The sequence below is a fragment of the Marmota flaviventris genome, chromosome 16, assembly GCF_047511675.1.
Source record: "Marmota flaviventris isolate mMarFla1 chromosome 16, mMarFla1.hap1, whole genome shotgun sequence".
NCBI lineage: Eukaryota > Metazoa > Chordata > Mammalia > Rodentia > Sciuridae > Marmota > Marmota flaviventris.
Genome location: NC_092513.1, coordinates 52,884,058 through 52,906,705, shown reverse-complemented (window position 1 = coordinate 52,906,705; position 22,648 = coordinate 52,884,058). Strand labels below are relative to the sequence as shown.

General features: G+C 37.8%; 1 protein-coding gene across 2 annotated transcripts in view; it reads left to right on the top strand.

Annotated features, from left to right (window-relative positions):
- The window catches only part of Myom1 (myomesin 1), a 135,250-nt gene that overhangs the window by 41,501 nt on the left and 71,101 nt on the right, over positions 1-22,648 (top strand). For both annotated transcript variants that reach the window (XM_027942916.3, XM_027942915.3), the window contains exons 7-13: positions 1,671-1,759; positions 1,886-1,948; positions 5,618-5,782; positions 10,000-10,161; positions 16,704-16,845; positions 19,289-19,488; positions 21,030-21,086. In XM_027942916.3, the coding sequence (XP_027798717.2) occupies positions 1,671-1,759; positions 1,886-1,948; positions 5,618-5,782; positions 10,000-10,161; positions 16,704-16,845; positions 19,289-19,488; positions 21,030-21,086 (878 nt within the window). The remainder of the gene's footprint in view (positions 1-1,670; positions 1,760-1,885; positions 1,949-5,617; positions 5,783-9,999; positions 10,162-16,703; positions 16,846-19,288; positions 19,489-21,029; positions 21,087-22,648) is intronic.

Sequence of the window (22,648 nt, the reverse complement as noted above, 5' to 3'; positions counted from 1 at the left end):
CAACAATCGTTCGGGGAAGTTTGTCACCACCCAGTTAACTAACAGTCGCTCTCTGCTTCTCCTCCCAGGGCAGCCTGATGACAATAGGAAGCTTCTTACACACCCACAAGTGATCCTCATGACTGATCCTTACCATGCCCACACTGCCTCCCAGTGTGATTTTATATTTGAGTTTAGTCAAAGATGAGGAGAAAAATTAATTCATATCTTTTTATTCATATTTTCATTACTGGACAAATTTCCATAGACATCAGCAAGAAAATATGTTGTATAAATAGTCATTTCTATCCAGTTATCCTTTCAGAGTCCTAAATCAACATCATCGTCATACTCTTTTGATTTTAATCAATAAAAGGCCATAGAGATTGGGGTAGGTGGCATTGAAAGGTTGGACTTGGAGATAAGGTTCTGTCTTTCCTTCAGCTCACCAGGAGCTGTGGAAAACCATGTGCCTTGTCAATCTATGTATGCAAAGCAATGAGACATTGGGATGTTTGAGGGTAAAGCAAAAATCTAAAGCAAAATCTGAGCATTGATCCCACACCAAAATTTCCAAGTCCTCAAAGGTTTATCAAGTCTCCCCAAATGGTTTTGCAACCCACACCAAATTTTATGGATTAAAATAAAACAAGTTCCAACCCTTTTCAGTTCAGATAAAACCTTGGGGTACTGAGATGTCCAAGCGAAATTTCCATCATTTCATTCTCAAGAGATTTGTATTCTTCTCCCCAGATCAGAGGTGTTGGCCCAAGTGACACCTGGCTTCAAACAGAACCCAGGGGCCTGTGTTGTTCACCAAACGCTGGCCCTGATCTAAGTCACACCACTTCTGCCAGAGGGTGGTTCTACTGATGCAGCCATGAACAATGTGGCTGCTTTCAAAATTAAAAAACTATGAGTCAGACTACTGTATTTGCCTTCCTGGGTTCTGTTGCTGTCTGTAAAATTTCTATAAGAAGAAGTAAGTTTATACAAATGAAACCAAACCTTGAGGAACAACGGAGAACATGGGGAACTGGAGGGATGAGATACAAAACAGCCTACTTTGAAATCTTAGCCGGTTCCTCTCTCTCTGTGAGATCCCTCTCTCCCTAATTCCATTTTTATAAGACATTCCAATGGGCATTTCTTGGGTTAGGCGGTAGGCTGAAATTCCAAGTGCATCTGAATGGTAGTAAAATTGGAGCGTAAACACTCACTGGTGTCTTGAAACTAGAACATAGAACCATATGTGAAAGGTTTACAGCTCAGGGAGACTGTGGGAATCTCTAAGGAGGGGCTGCTTCTTTCTCTTCCCTGGGCCTCCAGACTGAAACCCACCACAAAAGACTGGGCAGCAGGGCAGCCAGACCCTCTGGTGCGTCTCCAGGTAGTTACCTGCCACAAGGCACGTGGCTGGACATTTTCTCCTCCCAAAACAGCTTTAGATAAGTTTACCATAGTGTTCCCACTGAGCTGCTGGCATGGAACTGCAGTAGGTCCCTTGCTCTGTATGAAATCCCACAGGTAATCAGACCAGAGACAGTAGCTTCATGGAGAGCCCCCAAGAGCCACATGTTGGCCACTGAGTGACAGTGTGCTGTGTGTGCAAAGAGTGCCCCAATAGAAGAGCCACTAATTACCCAGGTCTGTCACTGTGATGGCCATTTGTTTCTATTATGTTCTTTCAGATGTGATTTTGAAGACACGGCTCAGTACCGGGCCTCAGCGATGAACGTTAAAGGAGAGCTTTCAGCATATGCATCAGTTGTGGTAAAGAGTAGGTTTGCTGCATTTGTTTTATTCAAAGTGTTGTTTTTTTCTTTTAACAAAATATCTTCTGATTGTTTTAAAAAAAATTAGTAAGTTGATCATGAATCAGTTCACATGTATTTCTCTTTTCTAGGATATAAAGGAGAGTTTGATGAGACTCGCTTCCATGCTGGGGCTTCTACCATGCCCCTCAGCTGTAAGTTGAATAATATATTTGTTAAATGTCATCTTTATGTAAAATACAGCATAATAAGCTATTCTATAATGCTGAATTAAGTGATACTATATGTAATATAATATATGCAAGGATGGATGTATTAAGTTTTATGGGTATTTTGTTTTTGCTTGTTTTAGATTCTCTGGTTACTGTTTTCTTTTGGGGTCAAATTACTTGGAAAGCCAGATATGATAGGCTAAGAATGGCAAGACTTAAATGATTTTAAGTCTTCTTGTGTTAAAACTGAGAAAGACATTATGCAAACCTGAGCAGAGTGATGTAACTAAACACGCTAAGTGTGTGCACACACTCCCCCACACGCCCCCTACTCTATATCACAACATTCCACTCATCCTTAAAAATTCAGGTCAGCATCACCCCCTTGAGGAACCATGTTTGACCTCCACTCTATCCCTTTGTCCCATCCAGTCAGAAGTAGGTGTCCTCAGTGAGGCCATGGCTCCTCCTCTGAGAGTCTGTGACATGGGATACTGTTAACTCTTAAGTTATCTCTCCTACTGGTCCTTGAGCCACTTGAAGGCAAGGCTGAACCCTTTATCTCTGAACTCCATTGCCTGGCACAGCATAGATATTTGATAATGAATCAATCAATCAATACATCTATTTATAAAGTACAGTTTTAAATCCAGTCTAAATGTGGTTAAACAATAAACTATTCAAAATATTTTGGTCAGTGGTAATTTGAAAATTTGTGAACTTCAATCATTTTATCTATATGAGAACTTATTCATATTTTAAAATTAAACTCCTTATGGTTGTTGAAATCCTTATATGCTTACAATGCTCAGGCTGAAAAAAGGTAGTCAAGCCTGAATGTGTTTCCACACATTAAACAATGCATGGTGGTTTTGAAAATGGTTGATGAAGGTCTTTTCTCAGAGGTCAGTCTTTCACCTAAATGGTTAGTTATATATATCTGTAGACGCCTACTTCACTGGCTTCATGGAATGGCCCTTATTTTAATATTCCAAGTTATAATCATTAGTATCAGTTCCGTGTGTGGTTGGGGATGATGGGTAGAAGTGAGGAAGGAGCCCATCTCAAATCATGCCCTTTTTCCATCACTTGATTTAAATTGAGATAGAATAGCTGGAAATGTGAATCTACGACTTACCTCTCAACAATCCCAAGACTGGCCTGTTGATCATTCCACCATCATCTGAATATATCCTGCTCATTTCCATCACCATCTCATACATAGTTCACGGTTCTACATTTTCTTTCCTGTCAAGCCAGATTCTTAAAGCCCAGATTACCCTACTTCTCTTCCTGATCAACTTTATCGAGCCTCTTCTGACTGGCCTCTGACTTAGAAATTGGTCCTAACAGAAGATAGAGGGCTCGTACTTTCAATTGATGTTTATTGAGTACCTGCTATGTGATTAGGTACTGGTTTAAATGCTTGGAATATGCTGCTAAATATCATAGACACAGCTCCCTGCCCTTGGTTTTGTTCTAATGGTTAACATGTATTAATTGGTTGTTCTAAACACTGTTCTAAGATATTTTTATATGTACTGATGCACTTAAAGCTCATCAAAAGCTTACAAAGTAGGTGCATTTTTATCTATGCTACCCAGATGAGTAAAGAGATTGGAGTTTAAATCATGGAACAAGACCACACACAGTGGTAGAAAAAGAACTTGTAGCCTGTCTTTTTAATTCTAAACTGTATTTTAAGCCAGGGTTTGGCAAACATTTCTGTAAAGGACTAGATTGTAAATATTTTAGGCTTTCTGGGCCATATGGTGTCTGTTGCAACAACTCAGCTCTGCCACTGAACATGAAAGCAGCCATAAACAGTAGGGAAATGAAGGAGTGTGGCTGAGTTCCAGTAAACACTTAGCCATGAACATTGAGTTTGAATTTCCTATGGCTTCTCAATTTCCTGTGGCTTCTCAGTCATAAAATATTCTTTTACTTTTTATTTTTCTCAACCATCAAAAAAAATTTTAAAAAAATTCCTAAGGGTACTAAACAGGAGGAAGTCCATATGTGGCCCACAGATTTCCCAACCCTACCCTAAACCGTTTTTTGCCATAATGGAAAGTACACAGGACAAAGGGTTGAGGGAGTGACTAAGGAAAGATATTTTATCTTCTGGTTGGTAAAGCTGGCTTCCTGCTGAACCCCAAGGCTACCCCAGACAGTCTAATCTCCGGTCTAGAAAGAAGGAGACTGCTTGCCGGAGCTTTTAGATCACTGTAGAGCCTCCTTATTGGTTTCAAAACCTCAGGCAGCACTGGAACCAGCCCAGCCCTCCAAGGCTGAGCAAGAGTTAGTCAAATCTACTCTCTTCTTGGTTCTCAGTGGAACATCATCACTTAGAAATGAGGCAGATGGGAGACGCTCTTAGGAGAAAAGTTATTTCACCAATGGTTAGTGGTTTTGTGGGGACACACCAGTTCAAGGCAGTGCATTATATTGGTAGAGAGCAAAGCTTCTGGGAACATCCTGCCAGTACAGTGAATCTGGCTATGTGGGTAAATGTGGGCAGTTATTTAATCCCTCTAGGGTTCCCTTTCCTCTACTATAAAATAGAGATAATAAGAGTCCTTACCTGAGAAGATTATTATGGGGCTTAACTGCGTTGATCGCTATTAAATATTTGGAACAATACTTGGCAAAATTGAACCCAATGCTAGGTTGCATTTTCAAAGGGAAGTTAGGAAAAGAAATGAAACATGAAGAGAAAGGGACTAAGTTTGAGAGTTGGGTTTGAATTTTAATTTCACCCATGTTTCCTATGAAATCACTAAGTCATCACTTCTTTCCTGCCCCCTTTCCTTTGAGGAAAGAGAAACTAAAATTGAGGAGACTTGATGATACAGGCATTTATCCAATCTATACATTGAGAATAATCTTTTTTAAGCTATATATTTTAAACTTTAGCTTTCTTCCAATTACATTTTTAAATACTTAAAATTTTTAGGTCATTAAAGAACCAGCTGCAGTGGCACACGCCTATAATTCCAGCCACTTGGGAGGCAGAGGCAGGAGAATCACAAGTTCAAAGCCAGCCTCAGCAAATTAGCAAGTCACTAAGCAACTCAGTGAGATCCTTTCTCTAAATAAAGTACAAAAATGAGTTGGGGATGTGGCTTAGTGGTTAAGTGCTCCTGATTTCAATCCTTGGTACAAAAAAAAAAAAATCAGGTCACTAAAGAAAAGAAAAGGAAGTAAATTACTGAAAAACTGTTTTTATGAGTAACTTATGTGGTTATTTGGTCCCAAGAGTACAGCAGTATAGTATAACTCAAAATCTAAAATTAAAAAGTGCATATGTTGCAGCTAGCCTGCACTATATTAAGTCTAGGCTAAATGTGATATTAGTTTGCATTCAAGACATTAAACCTGACCTTTTAAATTCTGTTCATCACAATAATGAAACTAAGTATTTAGTTTCTATGATCAATGAAGCAAGAGTTCCCATGTCAATTTGGTATGTGTATGTTCTACCTACTTCTTATATGAAATTAAATTTTTGCCCAGATAAATCATTTGACCAGTCTTTATTTCAACTTTTTTTTTTGCCTGTTTTTATGCAAATGCTTGTGTATCTTGGATTTAAAAAAAAAGAAGAAGAAGAAGAGAGAAATTACTGATATTTGTTTTTGTTGTGTTCAGTTGCTGTAACCCCTTACGGTTATGCATCCAAGTTTGAGATCCACTTTGATGACAAATTCGATGTGTCTTTTGGGAGAGAGGGAGAGACAATGAGTCTGGGCTGTCGGGTAGTCATCACTCCTGAAATTAAACATTTCCAGCCAGAGGTCCAGTGGTACAGAAATGGTGAGTCTTCATAACAAATTCTCACTTCAGTTCTCACCCACAAAAGGTTGCAGACCATATTGCAGATCTGCTTATCAGGGAGAGAACAACCTGCTGTATGTTTAAAATGTTTTTACATAGACATAAAAGCAGCAACACTTTTATAATATATTTGTGATTAAAAAAAAAAACTCACTGGGTACAGTGGTGCACGCCTCTAATCCCAGCAACTCAGGAAGCTAAGGCAGGAGGATCGTGAGTTCAAAGCCAGCCTCAGTAACTTAGCAAGGCCCTAAACAACTTAGCAAGATCCTGTCTCAAAAATTAAAAATAAAAAAGGGCTGGGGGTATGTTTCAGTAGATAAGCAACCTTAAGTTCAATCCCTGGTATTAAAAAATAAAAATCTCTATGGTATAAGTGATAGGTTTGTGAGGAAGGGTATTTTACCAAATGAAAGAATTTTTTTTTTAAAAAAAGCATATTTAATTTAAAATTAATTTTATGACATAGAAATATCTGGAAATATATATATATATATATATATATATATATATATATATATATATCCTATGAAACAATAAATTTATGATGTTATTAAGTATCAGAGTCAATTAAGAGGAAATTCAGACCTTAGCACTTCTGTTTTAATGTATTAAAGGCTCTTTATAAGTACATTCTACACATAAAATATGCAACCTACATTGACATCTCTTTAAGGACATAAAAGTAGATAAAATGATCTTCCATTTTATGGTATATTAAAATCAATGCTGGTAGAACAGAAAAAAAAACCGTTCCACTGTCCTTTCCTCTAACTCTGGCTTTAAGATACTTTATTTAGCTTTAATTTATTTTAAAGAGTTCTAGAGCCATGATACTTTAGTGTGAGTAAGAAATAAGGTTTTTATTTCCCCTTTTAAATCCTGTCTGGTTAAAGTCTAGATAAAGAGAAGGAAAGGGGAGGGGAGGGGAGGAGAGGGGAGGGGAGGGAAGGGAAAAAAATTATCAAAATACGATGATTAGTTAAAGCATTGAACTTACTAAATAATACAATCTTGAGTCTGGGGTTGTGGCTTAGGGGTAGAGCGCTTGCCTAGCATGTGTGAGGCACTGGGTTCGATCATCAGCATCACATAAAAATAAATTAAATAAAGGCATGTGTCCCACAACAACTAAAAAAATATTTTAAAAAAATAATAATACAATCTAAATTAGCATCCTAAATATTAGATCCAAAGTACTGAGTTTTTACACCAGGTTATCTCACCCAATAGATGATGACATTGAAACTGTCTGGAGAGAATAAAGCATTGCAGTAAATCACACAGACAAATTCTGTCAGCAGGAGATCTCCAGACTTGGTGGTGGTCACTCTGAGGCCCAAGCTCTTTTCATTATCCCGAGCCTCTTCTTACATGGCTGAAACATGAGCTCTAATACTGAAAACCAAAACTCCTAGGAAAGTTTGTACACTCTCTGACCTTTCTGTGTCCCTTTATGTCTGGATATTGAAAAACAGCATGGCTGCTAAAGAATCCAACTCCCCCTTAGGTACAAGGCAAGTCCTGTGTTAGCTCTCAACTGGCAGAGGATATGTCACAGAAAGAATAACAAATGGACCTGGAAACTCTCATCATCCCTTTTAATTTATCTTAAAATTCTTCACCAAGTTTATTTCTAGAGAAGACTAGACTTTAAAGTTATTAAAAATTGTAAAATTCGGGGCTGGGGTTGTAGCTCAGTGGCAGAGCGCTTGCCTTGCACATGTGAGGCACTGGGTTCAATCCTCAGCACCACATAAAAAAAGAAAGAAAGAAAGAAAATAAAGATTTTTTTTTAATGTAAAATTCAAGACACACATAGCTATTCTGTGTCATTAGTAAGGTTATCAGACAGTTTTTTTCTGCTTAACTGTTTTATAAAATAAACTTCAGAAATACATAGAAAAGTAAAAGAAAAAAATAGTTAATGAGGCTGCTTTGTGGTATTTCCTATTAGGGATTTGATGATAGTTCAAATTCCATTTTGTTTATGAAAAAAGAAAAAACAAAAAACTAAGGCCCAGAAAGGTTAAGTGATTCATTAATGAAAGTGATAGGACTGAAATAGACCCTTCTAGAGCTGACTTTTTGGGCATGCAAACTGTGCTATCTCACAGGACCACTCTGGAAGCGGACTTGAGCTTGGTTTAATGCTCTGCTATCACCATCTTAATATTGTTAATCATTTTAAATTATTTTTTTAGTTGTAGTTGGACACAATACCTTTTTAATTTTATTTATTTATTTTCACGTGGTGCTGAGGACCGAACCCTCGCACATGCTAGGCAAGCGCTCTACCGCTGAGCCACAACCCCAGCCCTATTGTTAATCATATTATCTTTGAACTTGTGTTTTATACATGAAGTCCCATGGGTCTATGGAGCATGTACATAATTAGAGGACATACACTAAGTGGCAGTGCAGCCACACAGAGGCTCAGGCCCTCAGTGTGGTGGACTGTGGGTAGCACACTCACCAAGGAATGACCCTGACTTTCAGGCATGTATGTGAGCACCTGGGCGGTCTGGGACATGGAGGGTTTTAATATGCTTCTGGGGACCAGGACCTGGCTCAGGTTGGAATTAGCAACAGCAGTGGCACCATCCCCAGAAGCAATGGTGACTATGGCTGTGGCCCCAGAGGAAAGGAGGGATTCTACCGAGGATATAGTATGGACATTCTGCAAATTTATTTACAAAATGTATGCTTTGAGCAACTTCATTTTTAATCAACATAATCAAAGCAATGTCAATCACTCTGCAAAAAAGCCAGCTTCCCTTTCTGTCCCCACAACTCATCTCTATGGAATTTGCACATAGATTAACTCCCCAGCACTGGGACAGAAACAAGCAAGCAATAAACCTTGTCAGTTAAATATTATATATAAAAGCACACATATGGACATTGCAATAACATGCATAAGGCAGTTAGACTTCTTCAAAGACTTTAGAGTCTCTGGTTTTGAGGCTTAGAAATACACATTGAGGTGAGTGGGGTAGTGCACACTATAATCCCAGAAACTTGGGGGGCCGAGGCAGGAGGATCACAAGCTCAAGGCCAGCCTCAGCAACTTAGTGAGGCCCTGTCTCAAAATAAAAAATAAAAAGAGGACAAGGAATGTGATTCAGTGGTAAAGCGCCCCTATTTTCAATCACCAGCACAAAAGACAAGAAAAGAAATCACATTGAATTTAAAGATTCTAGGATTTGATGGAAAGAACATGATTTTCATATGAATTTTGGGTGAACCAATTATACAAGGAGGACAGTTCTAAAGTTAACTTTTCCTTGTAATTAGATACAATAATAGAAAGCATAAACAAGTATTTCAAATTATATAAAAATCACAGATCATTTTTTGATTTCTTATATGCCTGTCTCATGTTAGAGGACATGCCAGAGAAAATATCAAAATGCAATTGTGTGAATTTACATTTAAAATTAAATTCAGAATTATGTGAAACTGATTTGTGTGGAGTTAAATCTTTTTAGAAAAATTGTTTCTCCAGAATCATCAGTTCTAGAGTACTAAGATTTGTATTTTAAAAAAGACTTTCCAAAAGTTAACCCAAAGTTGTCATAGCCTACATTATATACTCATTAACTGTTCCAGTAACAGTTAAACCAGCAAAAAAATCCTTCTCTAAATAAAAACTTAATCAAATTCATTAGTGAGCTTGCATTTGCAGAGTGATTGACATTGCTTTGATTATGTTGATTAAAAATGAAGTTGCTCAAAGCATACATTTTGTAAATAAATTTGCAGAAAAGCCATAAATATCTTATCAAGATGACCCATTAGTACTATTGTTTATTGTATATAAAATTATGACACCAAAATATTATTTTTTGCAGTTTGTATGACCCCCTATTATGTTTTACACATAATAAAAAACTCCAAAGCAAAAATCTTATAATTTAATACCTTTTACTGAATTTTTCCTCTATCTTTGGAACATGGGGGTTGGCAGTTTAATTTTTCTACTGAGCAATGCAAATTATGTGTCTGACCCAGGGTCCTCACCTCTGTCTGGTATTTTTGCTAATGTAAAGATGGCAGACGGTCTTAAAGATCTAGAGACTTCCTCTAAGTGTCAAATAACTTTCAATATAGAAAGGAGAAAAAAGAGGGAGGGAAGAAAAATAGGAATAGAGGGGGGAAATCAATTAATTTGCTTATGTTTTTTTAATTTCTAGGAGCACCTATTTCTCCATCAAAATGGGTGCAAACACACTGGAGTGGAGATCGGGCAACGCTGACATTTTCTCATCTCAACAAAGAAGATGAAGGCCTTTATACAATCCGTGTTCGAATGGGAGAATATTATGAACAATATAGCGCTTATGTCTTTGTTCGAGGTAAGACCTAGCAAAAGGAGTACACCCAACCATATTTAAAACACCAAGTCCCAAATCAATTTATCCAAACATGTTTTTGTAATGATGAGAGAGCCATTTGAAATTTCTTCAGATTATCTGGAATAGGAGTATTCATTTTAGGTAAAATCAGATCTAGTATAAAAGGTGATCCCTGAAGGCACCAATACACCGGTAATTGGTTCCCAGATCATGGATTTCCCACACCTTCAGTGAGTTTTCTATAAATGATTGAGTATAGATGCTAAATTCTCATGAAGTAGAAAGCCATCTCAATTTGTAGAAGCTGCCACAAAAGAAGTTATGTTATTTTGGAACTCACTGTTTAATATGTATGTCAAGGAGGAAATTTAATATTTCATTGCAGCCCCTTCTTTACGAATTTGGTTTTGATGATCTAGGAAATGAGGTGCCACCTTAATTCTATAACTGTCAATTTGGTGAAGCTTTCTTTTTTTCAGTGGTGTCTTGAATGGATTGGATATATACAAGTGGAATGTGGAATCCTAGCACTTCGGATGACGGTTAACAGTTTGAGGCTGCCAGGGGGTGTTCTGTGTTCTTGAGTGTGATGGTCATTTAGGTACAGCCACAAGAGGAGACACAGGAGAAACTAAGAAAGACAGAGCTTATTGTACTCACAGATTCTAGAAACAGGAGGCACAGCAGGGCCACATAGGAAGGCATCTTGATTGGTCAGGAGGCAGAAGAAGCCGTAGCAAGGAGAGAGCCTAGCCTATGACCTTTATTGTCGTTTCAGGAAAGACAGGGTAGAGCAAGGTGAAGAGTTGAAAATTGGTTACTTTGGTTAATTTTGGTAGGCTCTGAGCTCCAAGGATGGTCTCTTGTTGTCTGGTACCTGGACCAGGGATGCTGAGGGCAGAGAAATATTGCCTCCTTAGATGTATGGACCAGATGGTGGATATATGGCTCTGGATTGGTTGATTAGCACATCAAAGGCATATTCCTGGCTGCACTCTTTGCTGTCCCTAAACATTGGCTATCCTGGAAGTTTATGAAGATGTCAAAGCATCATAATACACAGAAAAATTAAACTACAAACAACACAGACTTACTAATTTTTATCTCGTATGCACTAGATAGAATCATAAACTCAGAGACATTTTGATCAAATGTCTATTCAGGTGCCCTGAATTGGGGCCCACAGAGACCATAATGTCTGTGATTAGAACTGTATTTAAATATAATTGATTTCTTTTGTAATCTCATGTATTTCATTCTATGCATTCAAAGGTATTCTTCTCTGAAGGAACTTTTAGGTTTTATCTGCTCATCCAAGCGGTTTGTGGCACAACGATAGTTGGGATTCCCATTCTATCCAACCCCTAATTTTAAGATGCAGAAGCTGAGGTTCAAATAAGTACAGAAATTTACTCAGGAGCAGAAGTAGATCTAGGATACAGGTCTTCTAACACATTACCCAGGATTTTAATTAGGGTACAGGTTAAGTTGCTGAAATGAAACAACAAAAAGTTTATTTCTCTCATGTCTATATGTTTAGAGGTAGGTGGTCATCCAGATGCCTCTGCTCACTGTGGTCTTTCAGTATCTTGGGTCCCATTATTCTATTTTGTCCCACAATGCTGTCCAGGTTCCCATTCCAGCTTACAGAGAGGAAGGGAAAGGAAGTGGAGGGGGAGAGGCAGAGTGGCACACATCACATCTGCTTGTGAACACGGAGTACCGAGCAGCCCCCCACCCTGGGTGTCTAGTCCCTCTAGGGGACCAGGGTGTTCCCAGCTCAGAGGTTCCAATACCAAGAGAAACAGGAAGAGTGATTATTGGGGACACGTAACAGTCTACTCTACCCATCGTGTTAAACAGTAATAAATAATCATTGAAATCTGCTGCAGACCAGCCACTGAAAAAGATATAGAAATATCTACAACATCTGAAAAATGTGGCAGTCTTTGTCTTCCACAAAAGCATCATGGGCAAAGTCCAGCATTGCCAGGGAAAGAGAGGAGCTAGCCTTCTGCAAAATTGCAGTGAAATCAACTCACTGGAACTCATCAGCAAGTCCATTTGTTGAGCCAACCCACCTGGATAAATCTGGTTAGATAAGGGCTGAAGAAGCAGCCTTTGCCTCTGGTCTCAGTTGTCTTGGCTGAACTAGCAAGCATCTCCAGGTACTCTAAAAACCACATACCTTTGTGCTTCCTGCGTGGACTTTTTCTGGGAATCCTGACATGGTCCAGGGTTCCTCAGCATTTCACAGTGTCTTTCTCAGATTGCATGCCTAACTAGACTGGGAAGCAGGAAAGAGGTGTCAAAATTTGAAATTCATACTTCAGCCAATTTTTAAATTCACAAATGAAGGAAATGGAAAAATTCTAAAATTTATCAGATGTTGATGTGAGAGGATCGAGTAGATAAATGGAAAGATCCATTTCAGCTATTGCACTGAGAATTTAACAACTCTTAGAAAAGGTTGTAACTTATAAGTTTATTTCAAATGATATGTATGTTAGGGTCTTTTAAACATTTTTATTGAGGTCCAATTTATATACCATAAGATTCACTCATATAAATACACATTTTGATGACCTTTAATGTGTTTATAAAATTGTGCAACCGTCACCCACAATTCACTTTTAGAATATTTCTTTTTCTTTTTTTTAAGTTGTTGGATACAATATCTTTAATTAATTAATTTATTTTTATGTGGTGCTGAGGATTGAACCCAGGGAGTCGCCCAAGCTAGGCGAACGCTCTACTGATAAGCCACAACCCCAACCCCGCTTTTAGAATATTTCTATCACTCCTAATCTGATGCCTATTTCTCTCTCCCATACTCAGTCTAGCCTCTGGCAGCCACTAATTTACTGTCTCTACAGATTTGCCATTCTGGACATTTTTGGATATTTGTGGCCTTCTCTGTCTGCTTTCTTTCATTCAACATGTAGTGAGGTTCATTCATCTTGTAATATTTTTGTTGTAATAATTTTGCAGTGTTCCAATGTATAGATGTGCCTTGTTTTGTGTATACATTCACCAGTTGATAGCTGGATTTTTTTCACTTTTTGGTTATTATGAATGATGTTGCTATGAACATTTGTCTTCATATTTGTGGGCCTATGGTTTCATTTCTCTTGGGCACATAATCACAAGTAGAATTGTTGGATCATATAATAAATTTATATTTAACTTTTTAAAGAAATTTCCAAAGTAGCTTTTTCTTTTTTTTTTTCTAGTATTACTGGTTGATTGAACCCAGGGTCTTGCACATGCTAAGCAGGTGGTCTACAACTGAGTTACACCTCCAGCCCTTTTAAATTTTATTTTAAGACAGCGTCTCATCAAGTTGTCCAGGCTGACCTGGAACTCACTGACCTGGAACTCAAGCCTCAGCCTAGATCACTTTGCCAGCTGCCAAAGAGTCTTAATTGAGGCTTTGTTTTTAAAACTTTGTATCCACTAAGCTTCATGAAGCCATCTCAAGTTTTTTAATAACTCTGGTATTTTTGCTGCTTAGAAAATAGTTTCTGCACCAGCATAATTAGTGTATAAAGCACCAGGTATCTGCAGAAACACTTTGCAAAACTTCACACATTTGGCCAAGGTTGTTTTATTACATAGATATGTGTTCATTGTGAAAATATAGATGATATGTATAAGCAAAGAAGAAATTAAAGAAAAGCCATCCATATGTTGTCTACTATCCAGAGATAGCCGATGATCTTTCTCTCCCTCTCTCTCTCTCTCTCTCTCTCACACACACACACACACACACACACACACACACTGCTACAGGTGCAAACACACACACACACATAGAAACAGATGAGTAGAATGATAGTCATAAAGTATGGGATAGAAATGTCATGAAGGAATAATTGCAAATGGAAAATAAGTATATGAAAAAAGTAACTGAAGAAATGAAAATTGAAATAAGAATATTTTTATCTCCCATATAGGAAAATTCAAAAAGCTTTTAAAATCCTGGGGTTAGGGAATAGAGGAACAGGCAGGCACTCTCAGACATGGCTGGTAAATATAAATTGGCCCAACTTTTCTGAAGGTATTTTGCCACTGTATATCAAAAGCACACATTTCCAACTATTCTAGTTCTAGGAACCCAATGGAAAAAAAGCAAAAAAATGTTTGTGTTTGGGAAAACTGGAAAATAAATCTAGATATCTATCAATATGGGAGTTGTAAAGTGTGTGTATACGTATACATGAATATATGTGGTATATGAAAGTGTGTGTGTGTGTGTGTGTGTGGTATATGATATATATGTAAATACATATTTATATGTATAATAAAGTATATGATAAAGTATATGCATGCTTTATGTAAACAATGAAATACAAAAAATAATGATATATACTTATATTTATTGATAGAGACTTATCAAGAAAAAGAGTTTATGTCTCTATAAAACAATATAATACAATCTTATTTTAGTTCAAAAATAATCATTTTTGAGCTTATATATATAGGAAAAAACCTAGACTTATGCCAAAATATTAGTTGTAGTTATCTCTAAAGTATGGAATTAAAGGAGCGCTAAACAATATTTATTATTATTTATTTTACAGTCATGCACTACTTTTATAATAGATCAACAATAGAATTACATACATTTTGAAAAAAGTTATTAGTAGTCTGTGTCAGAGGTCAAAAGATAAAGAAGAGCAAGCTAATCTTTGACCAGGGTAATCAAATCTACAGAACATTTGGCTGTTTGGAGGGCTGGGAGAGAGCAGGGCAGATGGGTGGAGAGGGTTCATGTTCACTGAGTGAGTTCTGTGGGTCGGTGCTACATAGCAGCCACTGGAAACCAAACACTGTGTTATGTTGCTTCCCTGTTGTGCTCTTGTCATTTCAAGACGACTCTGTTTATCCCATTCTATTGTGGCTTCTTGAGAACTTTTGTATTTAGCCCCAGAAGAGAACTGAATGAATGAATAAATAAATGAATGAGTAACTGGAAAGATCATTAAGCCCGTCTCATGAATGGCTTATTGCAAACAATGTCATACAAATGCTGGAAAGTGGCTCCCCTATGCCTACTGTCCTCTAGACATCCCTGCTGTCGTACAACAGTGTAATGTCCACTCAGCTAACTGAATTCTGCTCCACCCATGCAGGGGTTGCTGGTTGTTATGTTATAAGCCTTTAATAAAAGGACATGGCTACAGGTTGCCTGCTGTCCCCCTGGAGGCTGAGTGGCTTTCTAACATTATCTCTTCTGACACTTAGGGCCTCTTCCACTCTAACTCTGCTCTACCTTCACCAGCAACAGCCCCGCTCCCCGCATCCAGTGCTTCAAAGCCTGGAAGGAAAGACATTTCTCTGCCCCCAAACGCTCATTTCCTGTTGTGTGGCATGCAAGGGATTCTGCCCTCACTTCTAATTAGATTCTCCTATAGCACATCTGCCGGAGATATTTTCCCAGAGACACTTCCCTGCTGGTTTATGGGGCATGAAACAGAATGTGCATAATCCAAACAATGTGAGCTCTTCACAGATAATGCAAACCTATTAAATTCAGAAGTCTGCAAATATTTCTGCCATGTTATCAAATATCTTAGTAACTCATTAAGAGCTACAGAGTATAGATCAGAGGGAAAGACAGTGTTTGCTCGGTCAACAAGAGTGTTTTCTCTTGGGTGAGTGGCTCCCACATGTCTCAGCCTTTCTTCCTACTGACTCCATTTATGAGAGTGTTGGTCAAATGCCAAGAAGAGTTGGCACATGTGGACCCTTCCTCCAGGGACTTTTCTTCTTGTCTTAATCATTCTCACTTAAAAAGTTGCTTACTGAATATTTTGACTCCTCTTCTCCTCAAAGCAGCTCTGATTCACTAATTTAGCTGTGCCTGAGTGGACTGTATTATCAGAGGATCCCATTTCATAAACACTCACGGCCTTCATTTCTTATATTATCCTGGACTTTTACTAAACTCAGATAAACTAGGCTTAGATGTGGATATATGTCAGAGTTCTTTTCCCAAGTATCTTCAGTTTGGGAGCAATCATTCAGTTAAAAAGGATGTTTTCTTTTCTCTGGTCAGAGTGGTAATGCCCAGCATAAGAATGGGGCATGGGTTATTATTCTCTTTGTGAATGTACCCAGAAGGTGGCAGAAGGAGCTGTTTGTCCCCTTAGGACTCTTTCATAGATTCTTAGTAACATTGCACAATCAACGTTTTAAGAACAGAAATTCTGGCACAAGTGACTTGTCCAAGAGCAATTTCTGACATCTACCATTAATTTTCTTTTGGAACATTTTGGGCAGCAAGAGTCATGAGGCAAAGGTCGTGGGTCCTTTTCAGAGCCCTTTCTGTTTTCTAACATAATGTTCTTCTCCCTGATGTGAAAAGCACACATTGCTATGGTGGTAAACAAATTGCAAATTTTGAAACTTTCTCTATTACAGCCAAAGAGGTAGCCACTGTGGTGGTTTGGTAAGAAATGTGTGCATCAAGACCTCAGTCTGCCAAGCTGGCAGAGCCCGTGGAAGGCGTCTGATGGGATTCTTCTCTGTCTCCACAGATGCTGATGCAGAGATTGAAGGAGCCCCTGCCTCACCCTTGGATGTGGTGTGCTTGGATGCCAACAAAGACTACATCATCATCTCTTGGAAGCAGCCAGCTGTAGATGGAGGGAGCCCTATCCTGGGATATTTTATTGATAAGTTAGTGCCTAGTTGAACTTCAGTTAGCGTTCTTTGACACTACATAGAGATGCACACTTGATTTCTCCCTTCATTCCTAGGTGAAAGACTTTCTATTCTGATCCCCTTCCTCCATCCTTCATCCTTCATCCTCATTATCTTTCTCTCTTTGTTTATATCTACACGTGCACACACACACACACACACGCCCACGTGAACACACACACACGTATCTATATCTATATATTCTTATCTACCAATTTACCTCAATTCAAAAGAGAAATTCTTAAATTTGACCACGCATGTCACCAACTTGGCAAGAATACTGTAAATTGGAAGACTTTAGAGAGGCCACTTTAATAATGAAATATCTGATATTTTATATATTTGATGTCTATATTTCTAGTATGTCAGTAATTTAAGAATATTGACTTTAGGAATGCAAATTTTTATCTAAATTACAGGGTGCAGTTTCAAGTTATACAAGAAATAACAACAAAACTCTGCAGTATTAAATGATGCTTTTATCTATAAATTCTTGCTATTTACATTCTCCAATTTTTTTTTTAAATTTAGTTGTAGATGGACACAATACCTTTATTTTATTTATTTGTTTTTATGTGGTGCTGATGATTGAACCCAGTGCCTTACCTGTGCTAGGCAAACGCTCTACCACAACTGTAGCTAGTTACCTAGTTTTTATGGTAACTAGGTTTTACACATTAATTATCCAGTGAGTTTGAACAATATAGACAATAAATTTAGATTATTGGCCTAAGTACATTTTTCTCTTAGTTTCTATTCAAATAGTTCTTTTTTCATTTTTGATTGGGGAAGCCACAAGGGGCAGTTAATCTGTGTTACTATATTACAAGGGCTTTGTACCAAGGTATAGTAGACTTTACATTAGTCAGGTACAGCACGGTGCAGGACTGTAATCTCAGCAACGCGGTAGGCTGAGGCAGGAGGATTTCCAGTTCAAAGCCAGCCTCAGCAATTTAGCAAGGGCCTAAGCAACTTAGTGAGACCCTGTCTCAAAAAAAAAAAAAAAAAAAAAGACTGCAGATGTCTTTCAATAGTTAAGCACCCCTGGGTTTAATCCCTTATAATAAAAAAACAAACAAACAACAACAACAACAAAACCCTCACATCTCTAACAGTAAGTAGTGAGTATCAGAACTGGGATTCACATATCAACCTGGCTATAGGTTTGTGTTCTTTCTGCTCCAACATGCTGTAGAAGTTTCTAGATCGGTGGCCCTCTACTTTTCTTTCTGCCCACATGAGGATTAGAAAGCACCCTCTAGTATCACTGTGTCACCATGACAGTGTCTGCAAAGGAAGAGGGAGAATGAGTCCTAGCAGAACTTCTGGAGACCAGGGTGGTTTGGAGAACTGTCCTCTCAGCTCCCTACCATGCCCCACCTAGAGAAGCTCCAGAATTTCTACAGAGGAAAGATTGAGATAGTCCTTTATATTAACACTGAAGAAAATGCCTACTGTCTACTTCAAAGAATGGAAGGTGATGATGAAGAAGGGAAGACTTCCCCAGCCTCCTCTGCACGGGCACTGACACTGTCACCCCCATGAGCTTCATTTGGGAACCATATATTTTGGACATAGAGTCATATGGGGAAGTGATATAAACTAAAAGTGCCATTTTCTGCTTGTAAAAAACGATGAATTAATCCTAGTATGGCACAACTCAATCACAGTTTGAGTCTCTAAAGCTCTGTCAATCAGGCTAATAGCCAAATATCATATTTGTCTCTGGAGGAGCTCTCCCCCCCTGCCCGCCCTTTATCCCTAGGTACCAGCTGCTGTAAAAGCACTCAATTAGAAATCAGTTTCCAAGTACTTAATTTCCCCCTGGAAATCTCCCTGCCTCTAATCAATCTCATCTGTTAAGCAAACAAACATAGGACACTAACCTCTTCACCATTCCACCCACACAGGATGTGGTCACCATCAAGAAAATATGTTGAGCTGTTTTCCAAACTACAGTGCAAATAATTATCTTTTTTAAAGGCGCCACCTTCCCAATAATGCTTCATTTCCAAAAAATAAAAATAAAAACCTACTTAAAAAGAAGACAAAGAAAAAAATCACAAATGGTAGATTAAAGTCATCAGCCCAGGAGATGTGTCCCCATAAGACTCACCCTCCCAAGTAAAGATGATAGAAACCTACCTATTTCTTGTTCCCCCAGACTCCTACACTTAGCATTCGAGACTTCTTAGCTCCCTACTTTGGAGTTCAGAAAAGGTCAGAGGCTCCTTTTTTCTTATTGAAGAAGACGCATTACATTTGAATGTTACTGAGTGCCTGCAGTTTAAATCAGTAGCAAACCATGCTGATATTTAACAGAGATGATCTGAAGCAAGTAGGTGGGTTTGTAGCTTTGGCGCTATTGATTTAGCCATACTTCTTGTAATATTCTTGTCAATCATGTTCCTTCCCGTAGATGTGAGGTGGGCACAGATTGCTGGTCTCAATGCAACGACACACCTGTGAAGTTTGCTCGTTTTCCAGTCACTGGATTGATAGAAGGTCGTTCCTATATATTCCGAGTTAGAGCTGTGAATAAAACTGGAATAGGCCTTCCATCTCGAGTTTCTGAGCCTGTGGCTGCACTGGATCCCGCTGAGAAAGCTAGACTTAAAAGTAAGCACTTTTCACTTTTTTCAGGATCATCCTTAAACTTAAAAAAAAAAATAACTGCAGAAGGTTTCATTGCAAGGTTACCCCTTTCCCTTCCACTAGAGGGAGATGAGAATAAGAAATCCTTATTTTCATCAGAAAATCATGGGACAAGGGAGAAGCTTGACAACATAAGATATATTTGGTTTTTGAGTCACCCGTTCTCATATGGGCTTTATTTTTTTAAATCTTATTCAGAAAATTAACTTTGCTAATCTGAGTTCCAGGCATTATGTGTGGAATGAAATACAAAAATAGCCTGGAGAGCATTTTTATTCATTTTATTATTATTAGCTCATCCACAATAAAGGGAACCATAAAATGACATTACAAGAATTGTTTTGTAGTAAAATTTCAGTCTATACTATGCTTCTCACCCCTGGCCCTATTGACATTTTAGGCCAATAACTCTGTGTTGGAGGTATCCTATATATTCATTGCAGGATGCTTAGCAACTTTCCTTGCCTCTACCACTCAATGCCAGGAACATAGATCCCCAATTGTGATGATCAAAACTGTCTCTAGATACTGCCAAATATCTAAAGGGGGACAAAATCCCAAATGGAGGATTACAGTTCTATTCCATATTTACAGTGTTATTCTTTACCTTAATTACATGTAATGGCATGGCAAAATAATGTCACCTTTTCCCTGTACCTGTGTCTAATCAGACTTCTTGATTATTCTCTAATCACTTTTCACCCACCCTCAGACTTCCCTGGATTTGAAAATTCCCTCCCTCTTTCCAAAATTTACAAATTTCATCTCACCCTTTCATTTACCCCTATTTTAAAATTCCAACCAAAATAAGATTTGGTTGAGTTGATGATAAGTTATCTTCTTTAATAGCTTCTTGTCTTTGTACAAACTGTGGCCAAAAGTCCCCTGATTGAAGCAGAAGTTGAATCGTTCTCTTTCTGATGTTTATGAGGATCGCAGAATGAATTTTTTCTCTAACTTTATTCCTGTCTCTTCTATTTTCTTTACTCTGAATCTAAACTAATTTCCTTGGTGGAAAATACTCCTCAAAATGTAATTGGAAAAATTGTTTTTGCTTAGTTTTATTGCTGGATGGACACTCCTTGTCCTTTTTTATCTTCATAACCTGGGGGCTTATAATTGTTCTAATTGTTCTAGAAGCGTTTTCCCCAAAATACAAGCTATCTCTTAAGAAGAGACAAGAAAGCCTACATATTTCAGGAGATCCATATTGAACAGTTACATGCATACATGTTATATACCTAACTTGTATAAGTACATTTCCAGAAAAGTGGACTCAGTCCGTTCAGGAAGATCCTAGACTCTAGCAGATGGTGAATCTCTTGAAGATAGGGGCCATGCCCCCCATAATACCATACACATGCTTGGTAAGATTTGTTGGGAAAATACAAAAGTAAACTAACGGCAAACTCATTTGTGACTAATCCAGCCAGTTTATCAATTTATCAATACATTTAAAATGGAATTTGTGAATGTTTGTTATTTTTATTTTTGTCTCTGTTCAGGTCGCCCTTCAGCACCCTGGACTGGACAGATCATTGTCACTGAAGAGGAACCTACAGGTAAAAACTGGCTTCCCCGGCTACTGTTGCCAATGTTTTGCTCTGCAATTTGCCTTTTGCTATAGAGGGCACAGTATATATGATTTAAGATTCTTTGGAAAGGTATTCTAAAACATCTGGAGATCATGAAGTGACAGATCAGAAAATCACATTTTGGAGGCAGCACTGGGGCTTGAATCTGGGGCCTTCTGCACACTAAGCAAATACTCTATCACTGAGTCATACTTTCAAAGCCCCAGAGAATCACATTTTGTTTTTTAAATTTTATTGAGATGCAATTCTTAAACAATAAATGTACAATTTGATACATTTTACATATGTACCCACCAGAAGCCATGGCCATAATCAAAATAATAAATATATCCATCCCATCCCCAAATTTTCTCATGCTCCTATGTGATTTTCCTTTTTCACCCCTGCCCCATCTCCAGGCCGTCAACTGATCTGCTTCTTGTCACTATAGTTCGTATTCACAATGTTAGATAAATAAAATCATACTCATTTTTGTCTGATTTTCTTCAGTTGGTGTAATTATTTTGAGATTTATCCATGTTGAAGCTTGTATCAATTCATTCCAATTAATTATCCATTCACTATTAAAAGCATTCTTAAGTATTTGTGTGGACATATACATTATCAGTGCTCTAGGATAAAAACCTAGGAGTTGAATGGATGGGTTATATGACATGTGCATGTTTAATTTTTAAAGGCATTGCTAAATGATCTCTAAAATGATTGTACTGGACTGGGGTTGTGGCTCAGCAGTAGAGCGCTCACCTAGCACATGCAAGGCACTGGGTTCGATCCTCAGACCACATATAAACAAACAAACAAATAAATAAATAAAGGTATTATTTCCAACTACAACTAAAATATATATTTTTAAAAAAATGATTGTACCATTTACACTCCCACCAGCACTAGATGAGACTTCCAGTTGTTCCATGCCATCATTAGTACTTGTATGATCAGTCTTTTTAATTTTAGCCATTGCAGTGGGTTCACAGAGGTATTTCTTTGTGGTTGTGGTTTGCATTTCCCTCATAATATTTTTGTGTCATTTGACATCTTTTTTTTTCTATTTCTTTTTCTGGAAATGTTGTAGTATTAGCTTTTATATTTCAATCTGTGGCCCATTTCAAATTAATGCTTTCTAGACTGTGTGAAGTAAGGATCTTAGTTATTATCATTGTTAGTATTATTACTTGTGTATGTCTTTCCAGTTATTTCAGCTGTATCTATTGGAAAGATTGCCCTTTTCCCATTGAGTTTGCCTTGGCACCATTGTCAAAGTCAAATGACTAAATGCCTATGAATATATTTCTAGAATCTCTAGAATTTTATTTTCTCTATCTCAATATGATACTGTCTTGACTACTGCAGCTTTTATAAGCTTTATTTTTTTTCATATATATGAATCAGGAAACATAAATTATCTAATCTTAAGTTGTTGTTTTTTTCCAAAGTTGTTTGACTAGTCTGTCTTTGTATTTCTATATAAAATTAAATTATCTCATCAATTTGCGCGCACACACACAAATAAAACAAAGCCACTAGGATTT